Source organism: Rutidosis leptorrhynchoides, chromosome 11 (assembly GCF_046630445.1).
Source record: "Rutidosis leptorrhynchoides isolate AG116_Rl617_1_P2 chromosome 11, CSIRO_AGI_Rlap_v1, whole genome shotgun sequence".
Classification (NCBI taxonomy): Eukaryota; Viridiplantae; Streptophyta; class Magnoliopsida; order Asterales; family Asteraceae; genus Rutidosis; species Rutidosis leptorrhynchoides.
The window spans coordinates 185,254,513-185,268,655 of NC_092343.1; the positions used below are offsets into that span (position 1 = coordinate 185,254,513).

The 14,143-nt window shown below is 34.2% G+C and overlaps 2 protein-coding genes across 2 annotated transcripts; both read right to left on the reverse strand.

Moving 5' to 3' along the window:
• Positions 1-1,609: 1,609 nt before the first annotated feature.
• Positions 1,610-3,240, reverse strand: LOC139875314 (uncharacterized). The gene is made up of 3 exons (XM_071862656.1): positions 2,496-3,240; positions 2,339-2,433; positions 1,610-2,236 (listed from the first exon to the last, which is right to left on the reverse strand). The coding sequence occupies exons 1-3, from the start codon at positions 3,238-3,240 to the stop codon at positions 1,610-1,612; spliced, it is 1,467 nt and encodes a 488-aa protein (XP_071718757.1).
• A 56-nt stretch (positions 3,241-3,296) lies between these two features.
• LOC139875316 (uncharacterized) lies at positions 3,297-3,653 on the reverse strand. The gene has a single exon (XM_071862657.1). The coding sequence runs from the start codon at positions 3,651-3,653 to the stop codon at positions 3,297-3,299; it is 357 nt and encodes a 118-aa protein (XP_071718758.1).
• Positions 3,654-14,143: the final 10,490 nt, after the last annotated feature.

Sequence of the window (14,143 nt, forward strand, 5' to 3'; positions counted from 1 at the left end):
CGATATTGAGTCCCATAAAGCATTAAGTTCCAAAATTTGTCGGCAAAATAATTGCTTTTCGGCTAAATTTGTAGATTAAGTAATTATGAAGACGATACAAAAAGAATCAAGAGAATCGGAGCTAAAACGAAGATTCTAGGGCGAAAATGGTGAAAGACAAGAAATCAAGTTACGATTCAGGAAACAAGCTGACCAGGGCAGGCCAAACGGCTTGCCATACGGCCTGCCAAATGGGCCAAGCAAACGGGAATAAAAAACGGGCTGCCTCAGCAAACGGGCCCTGCAAACGGCTTGCCAAACGGCTTGCCAAATGGCCTGCCAGCCGTTTGCAGGCATATTTCACTTCTATAAAAAGGCTTTTTTTCATCCATTTTCAACACACATCTCTTCACTCTCTCTCACTACAATACACTTTCTCACACTAGAGCTTTCAAGGCCTTCTCACCTCCGAGCGGGAAATTAAGTACCCGAAGGCGAACGCCGAAGATTGTACTAGGAGCTCTCTAGAGGATGTCAGCACTTGTAATGGTCTAGATCTCGTATGTAAACGGTGAACGCTTTCCTCAATTTAATAAAGTTATCTTATTACTTTAAGTTGCTTTCATTTTGCATGCTTATCTATCCGTTGCAAATGTTTATTTTATGTTGAATATCTTATCTGAAACTTATGCTATTGTTATGCTGAAACCTTGACAGTTTAGAAGTCTAATTTAAGGATTACCCTTTTCACTTATTCACGTGGCTATAACCTAGTATTAGGACCTGGTCAACCCTAGGATACAAGGTAAGTAGTTATGTGTGCTTAACGTCACAATCGGGATATAGTACATACGTACGGTTAATCACTTATCCCTCAAAGAAGAGCTGCGCATTTAGGTTGTGATTAGAGTAGGCGATATAGAGTTCAGTGAACACTGGCTTGCTCAGAAGCATGATTCGTGTCAGAAGCAATGTTCTTGAGAAGTTGTAAGATGATCTGGGGTTGAGTAAGTGATCACAAAAGGAGAGACCTCTAATCCAATTAGCAGTACCTTAGAATACCTAAGATTGTACATCTGTTAATTTTAAGGCATAGCTTAGTGTTAAGTGGAGGAATATTACTATAGTTAGACCAACTAGGATTAAGAAAAGCCGAAACTTTCCTTTCAGGATATACCACTTTATTCATGTACCTAGGTAACTATCCATAAGGTCGTTTAAACATTCTAAGGTTAACGTTGGGAGTATGGATATCCGTCTTAGCAAGAATATTCAAAGCCTAAACTCTTAGTGACAAATCGATTAGGTTCATAGCCAAGTTGATTGAGGTTTAGTGTTTATTCTAGGAAGTTAAACTCTTGTAATAGTCCCACATCAGTAGTCTATTCTTCATACCTATCCCTTTTTATCTTTCTAGTTTATATTACCTTTAGTTAATCTTAATCTATTACCACTTGTCACTAAGGTTAGCAATATAGGCACTTTCATCCCACATTATTGAGCAAACATACAAAAATACGAACCTGAGTTATAATTACCACTTACTCTTTAAAAGGAAGACAAGTAGGTGAACTATAGCTAGGAAACCCAGCTAAATATAAATAATAAAACCATTACTCTCTTTTGGTAGCTAATTCTGACATTTTGCGACCTGACGACACGGCACAAATAAAACCGTCCGTTTTGGCCATATCACACGCACCTTTTTGTTATAATATTTCGCAATCTGTTGCTTATTATTCGCTTCTTTTATTGCAGCCATTAATCTGCGTTCCTCCACAAAGTTTAAATTTTCACACAAAGCATCATTATTCGTAGTTTCATCAAAATTGGTCACCCTATGTGTTGGCACAAGTATTTCTACAGGGATCATTGCCTCCGAACCATACACAAGACTAAAGGGTGTTTCGCCAGTACTTTTCTTAAATGTTGTGCAATGTGCCCATAGCACGTTGGATAATTCATCAATCCATCTAGTGCGTTTTTCATTTAATCGCTTTTTAATGCCGCAAACAATATCGCGGTTAGTAACTTCGAATAGCCCATTGGCTTGCGGATGCGCAATTGATGTAAATTTCAGCACAATGCTCAATTCTTCGCACCAACTTTTAAAGGGATCTTTTGCTATCTGCGCCCCATTATCACTTACAATTTCACGAGGAATACTAAATCGACAAATGATATACTCCCAAACAAAGTTTTGCACTTGCACTCCTGTGATTGTGCGCAATGCTTTCGCTTTCACCCACTTGGTGAACTAGTCGATTGCAACAATTAAGAACTTCACGTTTCCTGCGCCTGCAGGAAATGGCCCGACAATATTGATTGCTCCTTTATAGAATGGCCATGGTGAATTCACTGGAATCATATCATGCCTTGATTTCTTGTTCTGCGGCGCCTTTGGCAACTTTTGCACCTTATAACTATTTTTGCCACATCGCGATACAGGTTTGGCTAAAAGTAACCCAACCGCATGATTTTAGACGCAATAGTCTTATAGCCAGAATGCAGTGTACAAGAACCGCTATGCACCTCTTCAATGATCATCTCTGCCTCTACGGGCCCAACACAGCGCATTAGTAGTCCGTAGTAAGATTTGCGGTACAAGATGTCATTTTCAATGGTATACATCGGTGACCTTTCGCGCACTACTCTTGCTTCATTTTTATCTTCTGGCAGCGTGTTATTACGCAGATTTTCAATAATTGGATTCATCCAATTTGGTTGCACTTCCTCAATGACCGTAACAATTAATCCGCCATCAATTGCTTTGTTGGGCAACTCTTCCAAACAAACTTGCTTTTGAAAATGCGAAAAAGTTAAGGCAGCAAGTTTACTTAACGCATCTGCCTTTTTGTTTTGGCTTCTTGAAACTTGTACGAGCTCAAAGTGCTTAAACTTCTCCGCAGTCTCCTTTAGCAATTTCAAGTATTTCTGCATTGAGAGCTCATGCGCATCAAAGGAACCATTAAACTGGTTTGAAACCAATTGCGAATCAACATATGCATGCAACTTAGCAATGTTCAGTTTATGCGTAATGTTTAATCCAGCAAGCAATGTCTCATATTCAGCTTCATTATTTTTTACATCAAAATTGAAACGCAATGCGTATGTATGTTCCTTGCCACTTGGGCTTGTTAAAATTAAACCCGCGCCTGCGCCTTCTGCACATGACGCACCATCAGTAAATAATTCCCATGTTTCACCCTGCGCAGGTTGCAACTCTGTTCGCTGATGGATTACTTCCAATTCGCCTGTCATTTCTGCAAGATAATCCGCCAAAACTTGTCCTTTAACAGATTTTTTCGAAAGGTAAGTTATTTCATAAGACCCAATTCAATTGCCCATTTGGCAAGCCTTCCAGATATTTCAGGCCGATTGAGAACATGTTTAACTGGCAAATCAATTAAGACATGAATAGGATGCCCTAGAAAATATCTCCGCAACCTTCTTGAAGTTAGCAGCAATGTGTAGAAAAAATTCTCCATTGGCGCATAATGAATTTCACTTCCTGTAAGTGCCTTACTTACAAAATAAATTGGTTTATGCGTTTTCTCGCGTTCCGTTACCAATACTGAGCCAAAAGCTTCATTCGCAATTGAAACATAAAGATATAGAACTTCACCTTTTATTGGCGCAGTTAGCGTAGGTAGCGTTGCTAATAGTTGATTCATTTCTTAAAATATGCTTTCGGCTTCCGCAGTCCACACAAAATTCTTCTGATTCAAATATCCTTTAAGTGTATTAAAGAATGGCAGTTGTCGCTCCTCAGCTTTTGACAAGAACCTAGTCAAAGTTGCCAATCCTGTTAAACTTTGCACTTCTTTTATTGTTTTTGGCGCACTCATGTTTTCAATCGCAGATATTTTCTTGGGATTAGCTTTAATGGCCTGTTCAGTGATATAATATCCCAAAAACTTTCCTTCTTTTTCGTCAAAACTGCATTTGGATGGATTTAGCTTCATATTAATTCTGCGTAGATTTTGAAATGTTTCCACAATATCTTGCAACATTTGATCTTGTGTTTTGCTCTTGATTAGCAAATCATCTACATACGCTTCAAGATTACACCCAATTTGACTTTTGAATGTGCTATCTATCAAGCGTTGATATGTAGTGCCAGCATGCTTAAGTCCAAATGGCATCTTGATATAACAATATATGCTTTTGCCCGTATGAAACGCAGTTTTATCTTCATCTTCCTCCGCCATTGGTATTTGATGGTATCCTTTGTAAGCGTCCAAAAAGCACTTAAAAGGATATTCATTTAGTGATTCAACCTTCCAATCTATTTCCGGCAGCGGATAATTGTCTTTAGATCAGGCTTTATTAATATCTTTAAAATCAATGCACATCCGCCCTGATCCGTCAGGCTTTTTTACGAGCACCGAGTTTGCAACCCATGTTTGATATTTTACTTCACGCAGAATGCCTACTTTAAAAAGTTTAGTTACTTCTTCGCATAACCATTGCATGCGGTCTGGAGCCATGCCTCTACATTTTTGAATTATCGATTTTAACGTCGGATTTGCATTAAGACTGTGTTTCACAATCTTTCGCGGAACACCGGTCATGTCTTGCTCACACCACGCAAAGACACGCATATTTGCGATAAGCAGTTGCACTAACTGCTGTTTAACATCCGCATCTAAATTGCTGCCAATTTTGATTGTTTATTCTGGATAAACGCGATTTATGACAACCAAATTATCCTCTGCATCGGCATTTTCAATTATTGCGCCTTGTGTGTTAATATTTGCACAAATTGGTTGTATCATTGCAGAGCTCATTATTGCTACACCCTTGCATGTTGCAAACTTTATCATTCCATGTATGGTTGATGGAATGATGCCAAATTTTGATAGCGCAGAGCGTCCCAACAACATGTTATAGCGCGAAGCAGACCGCATAACATATAAATATAGCCATGCTTGGCGCATTAACTTTGCATTTGTTTCATTGACGAGCTCTATTTTGAGCGGTAATTGCCCAACCGACCATGCAGATTGATTACTCCAAAATTATACAGTTTTTTAATAACATTTTGAGGAGTTATCTTAATATTTTTGAGTCATTTTAATGCCAAAACATGCTAAAATGGGTAAAAATGGGAAAAAAGTATTTCTAATGATTTTATCAAAGTTATGTATTAAACAGGATCAAAAATAAAGAAAATTGCAAATCGGCTACATGAAGCCACCGGCAAGGATACAAGGAAGCCGCCAGCTTAGAGCTGAATACACCATAATGTTCCAGAATCGATGTAAAATTGAAAGAACTTGTGGATCAAGAAAAAGGCAAAGGAAGCCGCCGGCTTCATCCTGAAGCCGCCGGCCTGGTTGACACGGTTTCTCAATTTATCGACCAAGTTCAAGTAAAAATGGAAACAAAGACAAGACAAAATCAGAAAGATTTGGTGGATCTACAAAGCCGCCAGGCTTCCCTGAAGCCTTCGGCTTAGTGATGACGGCTAAAAGATTTTAGCTTGTGAATTAAGTTTAACTTGCAAAAGGAGTCACCGACTCAAGGCAAGCCTCCGGCTTCCCACTGAAGCCGCCGGCTTGGCCACCAAACTTAAACAGTATAAATACAGGCCTCTGGTCTCAGTTTTCAAATGTATTAGTTTTCGGAATTCAATAATTCTGGTTAGGTCATTTTTTTAGGGTTTTCTCTAAACCTTTAGGTTAGATTTAGTCTTTGTAATCAAGATTCAAGTTTTAATTCAAGTTATTTTACATCTACCTTCTTTTTAAGGTATGATTCTATCCTTATTTTATTATTTTATTTATTTTATTTACTGTATTCTTTTCTGTTCGTCTTCTGCTATGAACTAAACTTTCATAGTGGTTACGTGGACGAAGATTGAACTTCATCTGAGAATCAGATGAAGCCACCGGCCTCACCCTCAAGTCGTCAGCTTGATGGGAAGGAAGCCGCCGGCTTCAGTGCTTCATCCGTATAGTTTCTGGTTCTTTCCCAGATCTATATGGTCGAGTTTCTGTGATGATATTTGAACTGTTTCGAATCTGTTTTTGCTTAAATATACTTGTTTGTCATGCTTAATGATTAGATAACATGATTTTAGGGTTGATTAGTACTTGATCCAAAGATCTATTATCCGATTCACGCTACTTGTTTAGATCTAGACCATCAAACTTGTTAAATTGAATTGCATGCAACTAAGTTAAACAGCATAATAGTGATAAACTTGTTTAGTTGGAATTACACTTATATAATAGAGTTTGATATTGTTAGGCTTAGTCGAAGATCCTCTATTTGGATGTGTTTAATTAATGATTGCATGAAAATTAAGTAGTAATTGACTTTCAGCTAGTAACTTGAGTTGATCTACTTGATGTTTAATAGCTTATATAATTTGTCAGTCTATTTGCATGTTAATCCGCATCATAAGATCGATATGTATCATGTAATTGAATTGAATGCTAAGAATTGAGATATTAGTCATGCACATCACATGTCTAGTATATGCTTTAAGTCCTGCTTATTAAATGATATGCAACACTTGTCTTAACCGGCTTAGGGATAATAATTGGTCTATGATTGTTATCTTGATTTGTGTTAATATAAGGTATGAAACTTGCTTAATATGATTCTCGTATTAGTTATTCGTTCATGTAGCTACTTTCGTTTATAATTGTTTAATTTGAATCTTTATTTTCTTGCTTTATTTGTTATTTTGTTTATCTTAAATCATTTCTTTCCTAATAGATAAGAATCTATCCAATAAAAGACATAAAAAATATTCTTAGTTCTTTAATAAGAACTAAGCTATAAACAACTCTTATCCGCATCTACGCTCTCTTGGAACGATAACCTAAAATACCACCTCTGATCGGGTTTTGTTGCTCGTTAGGGTGTTAAAAGTGTATTAATAAAGGTTTTATAAATTTAAAAGTTTGAAAGGCAAATTAAGCACTGCACACTTTTGCGCATCACATGCAGATTCTCTAGCGAAACCAGATAGCGAAACTGCAATAGGTATCAGCTCCGCTTTGATGATTTCTGGCAACTTGCAAAAGCATTGTTCATATATGATGTCTATACTATTTCCCATGTCTACATGCACTTTCATAATTGTAATTCCAGTGTTCGCGATTTTGCATGATACAATTACAGGTGAATCAATCATGCCATAACTTTGCGTTGGCGAAAACGTTATTGGCGGGAGTTTCCATTTTTCAAGTGTTTCCGCAGCTTTTCTTTTATGAGCTTTCTTTCTCTTGTGGACCATGCCTACTACTTTTGTTTCTTGCATTTGCTATTTATTTGCGCGGATCAGCTCATTTCTGCACAAACTTGGCTGTGTCAATTGTTTTCGCTTTAATTTTGAAAATCTTTTAGGTTTTGAATCATTTTTAAACTTGTTGTTTTGCCGACGCTGAAGCCTTAACAATTTTTCAGTTTGCCTATCAACCGATGTGATGACCCGTCCAAATCCATTTGGACGAATATATCATTCATCGATTTCACAGTGAGGTACTGACCTCTACATGATACGTTTTGTAAACATTGCATTCTTTTGAAAAGGCACACCATAAATGAATATCTAATTCCAAGGTTTTTGACTTTTGATGATTTCTACATATAGACAATCACCGTAAATAATAGTTTACAATACTACATCCGTTGATAATGCAGTCAAAATAAGATACATGGTGATGATTTTGTGAATGCAACGTTTTCTCGAACAAAGCATGTATGACTCCATGCACATAGCTTGTATAACATATAAGCAAACAACAGAAGACTTCTAGGAACCTGAGAATAAACATGCTTAAAAGTGTCAACACAAAGGTTGGTGAGTTCATAGTTTTAATGTTGTGCATAATCTGTATATAAAGGTGGATCACAAGATTTTAGTTATTTCATCCAGAAACATTTATCAAAATATTCTACAAGATTGAGCACCCTGGTAACTGATGTGTGCACCAGCGTATACAAAATAGTTATATTTTTGTTGCGAAATACTATTAAATACGATACAATTTTACACAAGTTATTTATTTATTATTAGAGTGGATATACCTAAACCTTGCTACAACACTATAGGCAGTATACCTAATCGTACAGTAGTGTAGTTTTTAGTAAGTCCGGTTCGTTCAGCAGGAAGCTAGCCAAGTTTAACACTATAATTATTTTATCCTATAATTATAAAAAAAAAATATATATATATATATATATATATATATATATATATATATATATATATAAGTAGTAATAATTATTATAAAAGGGGGTTTTTACCGTTTAATGACCGGTTTGTCGATTTTATGTCTTAAGTCGCAATTAAAACCTAATGTAAAATATTAAAAATAAATATAACTTAATTTAAAGCATAAAGTAAATGACGATAATTAAAATACGATAAATTAAAGTGCGATAAATAAAATGATAGTAAATAAAATTGCGATAATTAAAAGTTCGATAAATAAAATTACGATAAATAAAATTGTGGTAATTAAAAAGTACGATAATTAAAAGTGCGATAAGATATAAAATAAAAGAATTATGCTTATTTAAACTTCCATAATTATGATGTTTGACATGTTGATTTTAATTTATTACCATGGGTTAATTGTCCTTTGTCCGGGATTATTTGATATGTCTATACGGTTTTGTCCATAATAGTCCATCAGTCATAAATATAAAGTGCGAGAGTCTTCGTCAAATTATCCTTATACCCGAAGTCAAATATTCCAACTAATTGGGGATTTGAACTGTAACAAGGTCTTAATACTTTGTTTAATGAATACACCAGGTTATCGACTGCATGTAGTCCAAGGTTTTAATACTTTGTTAACAATTACACCAATTACCCTTGAATGTAATCCACCCCTGTTTTAATGAGTCCATTAACTATTAATCCATCCCCTGTCCGGTAAAATGAACGATAATTCGTATCTATAGATATCCCGCCCACCGTACCCGATTAAGCGTATGTGGTTATATATAGATACGTCAAATTGTAACCTTTATATTAAATTAACGAGTATCGATTAGTTAATATAAAGCCCATTAATAGCCCATAGTCCAATTTCCACAAGTGTCGTTCTTTTGTCCAAACTCCAATTATGGTACAAACCCAATAACCCCGTCTTTAATATTTAGCCCAACATCACGATTACTTCGGCTTAAATAAGCATAATAATAACTTAGCTACGAGACATTACTTTAAAAAGGTTGAACATAACTTACAATGATTAATAATAATGTAGCGTTACACGAACAGAATTTTGACTTACACACTTACAACATTCGCTAACATAACCTTATTATTATTAAATTAAAATTATAATTATAATTAAAATATAAATATATATATATCAGAGAGTGAGAGAGATTGAATTATGTGTATATATTTCGGCCAGAACTCGCGAACTTTATAGGACCTCAGCTGCTACAGGAACTCATACGACCGCATGAGTTTTGTTCTTCCAGGCCATGTGGTGGCATGGCCGCCTTCTCCTGGTCACAAAGCTTTGTTTTCTTGTTGCCGACGGTTTTATTAAATATAATATATATATATATATATATATATATATATATATATATATATATATATATATATATATATATATATATATATATATAATTTTAAGAATTATTTATATATTATATTATATTTATGTGCATAGTTGACTTGTAATTTTCAGTCCGTTGCGTTGCGCGTTAATAGTTGGCTCAGGTCCCGGTTCCGGATTTTCAAACATCCTTTCGTACTATTTAATATCTTGTAATTTGCGTTTTGCGGCTCGTACTCTTGTAACTTTTAGACGTTTCTCATCAATAAATTGAACCACATAGATTGTACTCTGTACTTTTTAGCTTTTTGGTCGTTTGCGTCTTCAAATCGTCGAATCTGTCTTTTGTCTTCACCTTTTATTATTTAAACGAATATCACTTGTAAATAGAACAATTGCAACTAAAAGCTTGTCTTTCTTGAGGGATAATGCTATGAAATATATATTCATTTTTAGCATTATCAAATATTCCCACACTTGAGTGTTGCTTGTCCTCAAGCAATATAGTCTTGAAATAAAAATACTTGAATCACTTCTTTATTCTTCACACTTTGTACATCGGTGATTTTAATACGACGGTATGAACAATGATAGTAACGTTGTGGTTTACAGTCCCACATGACTATGAAAATTTAGATCCTTAAGGAAATTGGATCTTTATGAAAACATTTGATCTTTTGAAAATTTCAATCTAGCTTTTACTCTAGATTAGTTTTTCGAAATAACCCTTCACCGGTGTTTTGCAAATTGTTTTTGCGGGTTTTGTGGGTTTCAGATTTGAAAATTTTAGCTCAAAACTTATGGTTTTGTGTCACCCACTTGCTAACCTTGTATTGGGAAAGCAACACGTCCAGTATACTTGCTCCGTATATTACCTTTCGGTAAACTATCGTCCGGTTGTAAAGGAAAGCGTTGAACAAGCAACTGTTAAGGCAATGTCCAGTGACATGCTTTTAATTATGGTCTATATCGTGTCGGATGCAATTACTATCCTTTGTAGGAGCAATAGTAAAGATCACCCTATAGTTTTTTGGTCTGGCACAAGGTCCTGTCTTCGACCATGCTATGCAACCACCGTTCTTACAGTTGACACCCGATTTGGTACAGGTGACCTAATGAATTCCAGGTGAATTCCTAGGATTTTATGTTCAATGGTAATGAACGCATTGAAAATAGGGTTTTCAGAAAACAAATCGGTTTGTAATTTGATCAAAATATTTTCCCGTTCAAGCTCGAGTTTAGATATCATTGAATTCCATGAGTTTGTAATTCTCAATCTTTAAAAGTCAATCTCAAGGATTGAGTAATATGAGGCTTAAAAGCTGATTTTTGATCTTTAAGGAGATTTTCCTTTCTGGGGATCTGATTCATTAGTCTTATAAGCTAATTTGCACGGTGCCCCCCCATTGTACGAGACAGATCCTCTCATGGTTAGGATAAGTCTGACCACTTGGCGACCCTGTTTAATGCTGAGGTCCGTGGATTTCCAGCTGATTTTCGAGAAAAGTTTTCAAGGTTTTTCGTAGACTCTACAACTGGTCTGGACGACAACTTCCTGACCTAAATCAAGAAGCGCGTGTATTTTTCTCTCGGAAGACTTTACTTCCTTTTAAATCAAGTGGCACAATTTTTTTAAATATATTATAAGAATTTGGGTAGAACTGATAAAATTGTCCAAAACAAAAGTATCTTCAATTATTTGTACAAAAATATATGATATATGTTTTAAATAACTTGGTAAATTTTTCCCACGCTTGGCTTTTATTTTCCTTTCTTTGCCTTTTTATTTTCCTCTATTTCATTTTAAATGAATTCAAACGTTTTGAGTTGTTTCTCAATTTATGTCCTTTCCGAGGTAACAATAATTTAGGTGTTAACACCTAGTTTTATCGTTCATAAATATGTATAAACATGATTTTGAGTTCATTTAGTTAAAAATTTTGAAAAATTTCACTAGAATTGGGTAGTCAGTATATAAGACTAGGGCTATTCTTTATTATCAGAGAGCACTAGATTCTAATATAACTACTGCGTTACTAGTATTTTTAATGGTAACCAAGTGTTTAAATTTAAAATTTTAAAAATCCGAAAGAATTTAACCCCTTCCCACACTTACGATCTTGCAATGCCCTCATTTGCAAGAAATCAGTAACAATTTAAATTATTGAGAGTGATTAGCGTAGAAAAATGATTAAATTTTACCAAAGTTTCCAAACATATTGGCGTTTGTTTGTTGAATGATAAATGGTGCACATCATTTGTTCATTCCGTCTGTTGTTACATCACACTTGTTTTTCGTTTTGTCGTCAAAATTAGTAGCTTTTGCTGAACTTAATGCTAGTCTTTGAAAGTGCGCTGTTTTACCCTGTTTTATACATAAGATAAACTACAAACATACATAATATTTTTATTATTATTATTTTTTTTATAAAATCGTTATTTATTAAAACAATTTAAATGAATAATTTTTTAAAATTTTGTTTCCTTTTACTTTAGGTAGTTTCGGTATGTTTACCTAGTCCGTCCCTCGACAAAATTTAAAATTTATCGTTAAAGCGATTGTTTTAAAAACAAAGATTTTTGGGTTTTTTTATTATTATTTTCTTTTTTGGTATACTTTAGATTAATAAAATTAAAAATAATGATAATAAAATTTCTCGTCCCGCCCTTGGGTAAAGCAATTTCGATTCAACGACCTAGTCTTCAACTCACGACGAATTTTAAATATCAAATTTTTAACATAATGAAATAAAGTAAAAAAACATTTATTCACACCAAACTTAAATTTAAAATGCATAAAATTAAAAATTCATTTTAATATTATTAATATTTTTATACATTTTACAAACTTATATTAAAAATATTAATTTTTAAAATATTTAAAAACTTAAATATATTGGTTTTAAAAATTTACAATAATAATTTAATATTAATTTAAAAACAAGATAAAAATTAAAAATCTTTTTGGTCTTTTATCCCACTTTAATCAATCAAATATTATCAAAAATATACTCTCCTCTTTTTGGGTAAAGTAATTTCGGCTATATTACCTAGTTTTACTCCTGACGAATTTCTGAAATATTTTGGATTGATTGATTAAAGATATTTATACCTTAAGAATAAACGGTAAATTTCGCAGTGATGTAATAAATTTTTGTATGATATCAATAATTTCGGTTTCACATACCTAATTTTATTGAATATCAATTTAATACTTCATAGCGAAATATTCAGCGTTTATTATCAAAAGGTTAAAAGTAAAAAAATAAAAACAAAAATAAAAACTGTACATACTTACCTATTAGAAAGAATACTCAGAGACCTGCTTTAGCTGACTCATAGGAGAGTCGTGTGATTTGATTTTCCATAGCTACATAAGCATAACCTCGATTCTTCAATAACTTTTCTTCTAAACACATGAACGGTCCTTCTCTGCATAGAGTAACAAATTCGGTATTTGAATATGTTTGATTGTTTGAACATTTACCTTCGTGTGACCATTTTCCGCATTTATGACATCTTTCAAGGTGTCGTGCTCTTCTTTTTGTTGCGGATTTTGATTTTCCTTTACCAAAATGTGTCTTATGATGATCTTTCTTGAGTTCTTTCCTTACTTCGTCCATTTTTCCTCTTATGAATTATATCAGTTCACTCGGGAAAGTGTTATTATTACGTTTAGTAATCATAGCGTGTAGTAGTAGACCATGGTTCAGATCACAGGAATTCTTCATCTCGTAAAACCTAAAAGAAATAAAAATTCAGAATGGAGGGAGAAGACTAGTTCTTTAGGGTCTGCTAGGGAAAGACCATTCGGATTCCATTCTCAAGAACTACACGAAAACAGAAAATCTAACTCTAACAGAAATATATATTATCCTTAAAAATACTTGATTCTCCCCACACTTAGTTAGCTGTGGTGTTGAAATTGTGATTAACTTCATTATCAACTTCCATTGGACCATGTATGTAATGTTTAACTCTGTAACCATTAACTTTAAATTCAATCCCATTTGAATTTATCAACTCTATTGTTCCGTATGGGAAAACTCTTTTGACTATGAATGGTCCAGACTATCTTGATTTCAATTTTCCAGGAAATAGCTTGAATCGTGAATTGAAAAGAAGAACTCTGTCTCCTTCTTTAAATTCTTTTGAACTTCTGATTCTTTTATCATGCCATTTCTTTGTTCTTTCTTTATAGATTAACGAATTTTCATATGCTTTATGTCTTAATTCTTCTAATTCGTTTAGTTGACTTAACCGTAGACGTCCGGCTTCATGTAAATCAAGATTACATGTCTTCAAAGCCCAAAATACTTTGTGCTCAATTTCTACTGGAAGGTGACACGCTTTTTCGTAAATAAATTTAAAAGGTGTGGTTCCAATTGGAGTTTTGTAGGCTGTTCTAAAAGCCCAGAGTGCATCCTCTAATTTAATGGACCATTCCTTCGGATTTGATCCTACGGTTTTCTCTAGAATACGTTTTAAAGCTCGGCTGGTATTTTCAACTTGTCCACTTGTTTGTGGATGATAAGTGGTTGAGATTTTATGAGTTATTACTCCATATCTTTTGAAACTTTCTCAAGTTGATTATTACAAAAATGAGTACCCCGATCACTTAT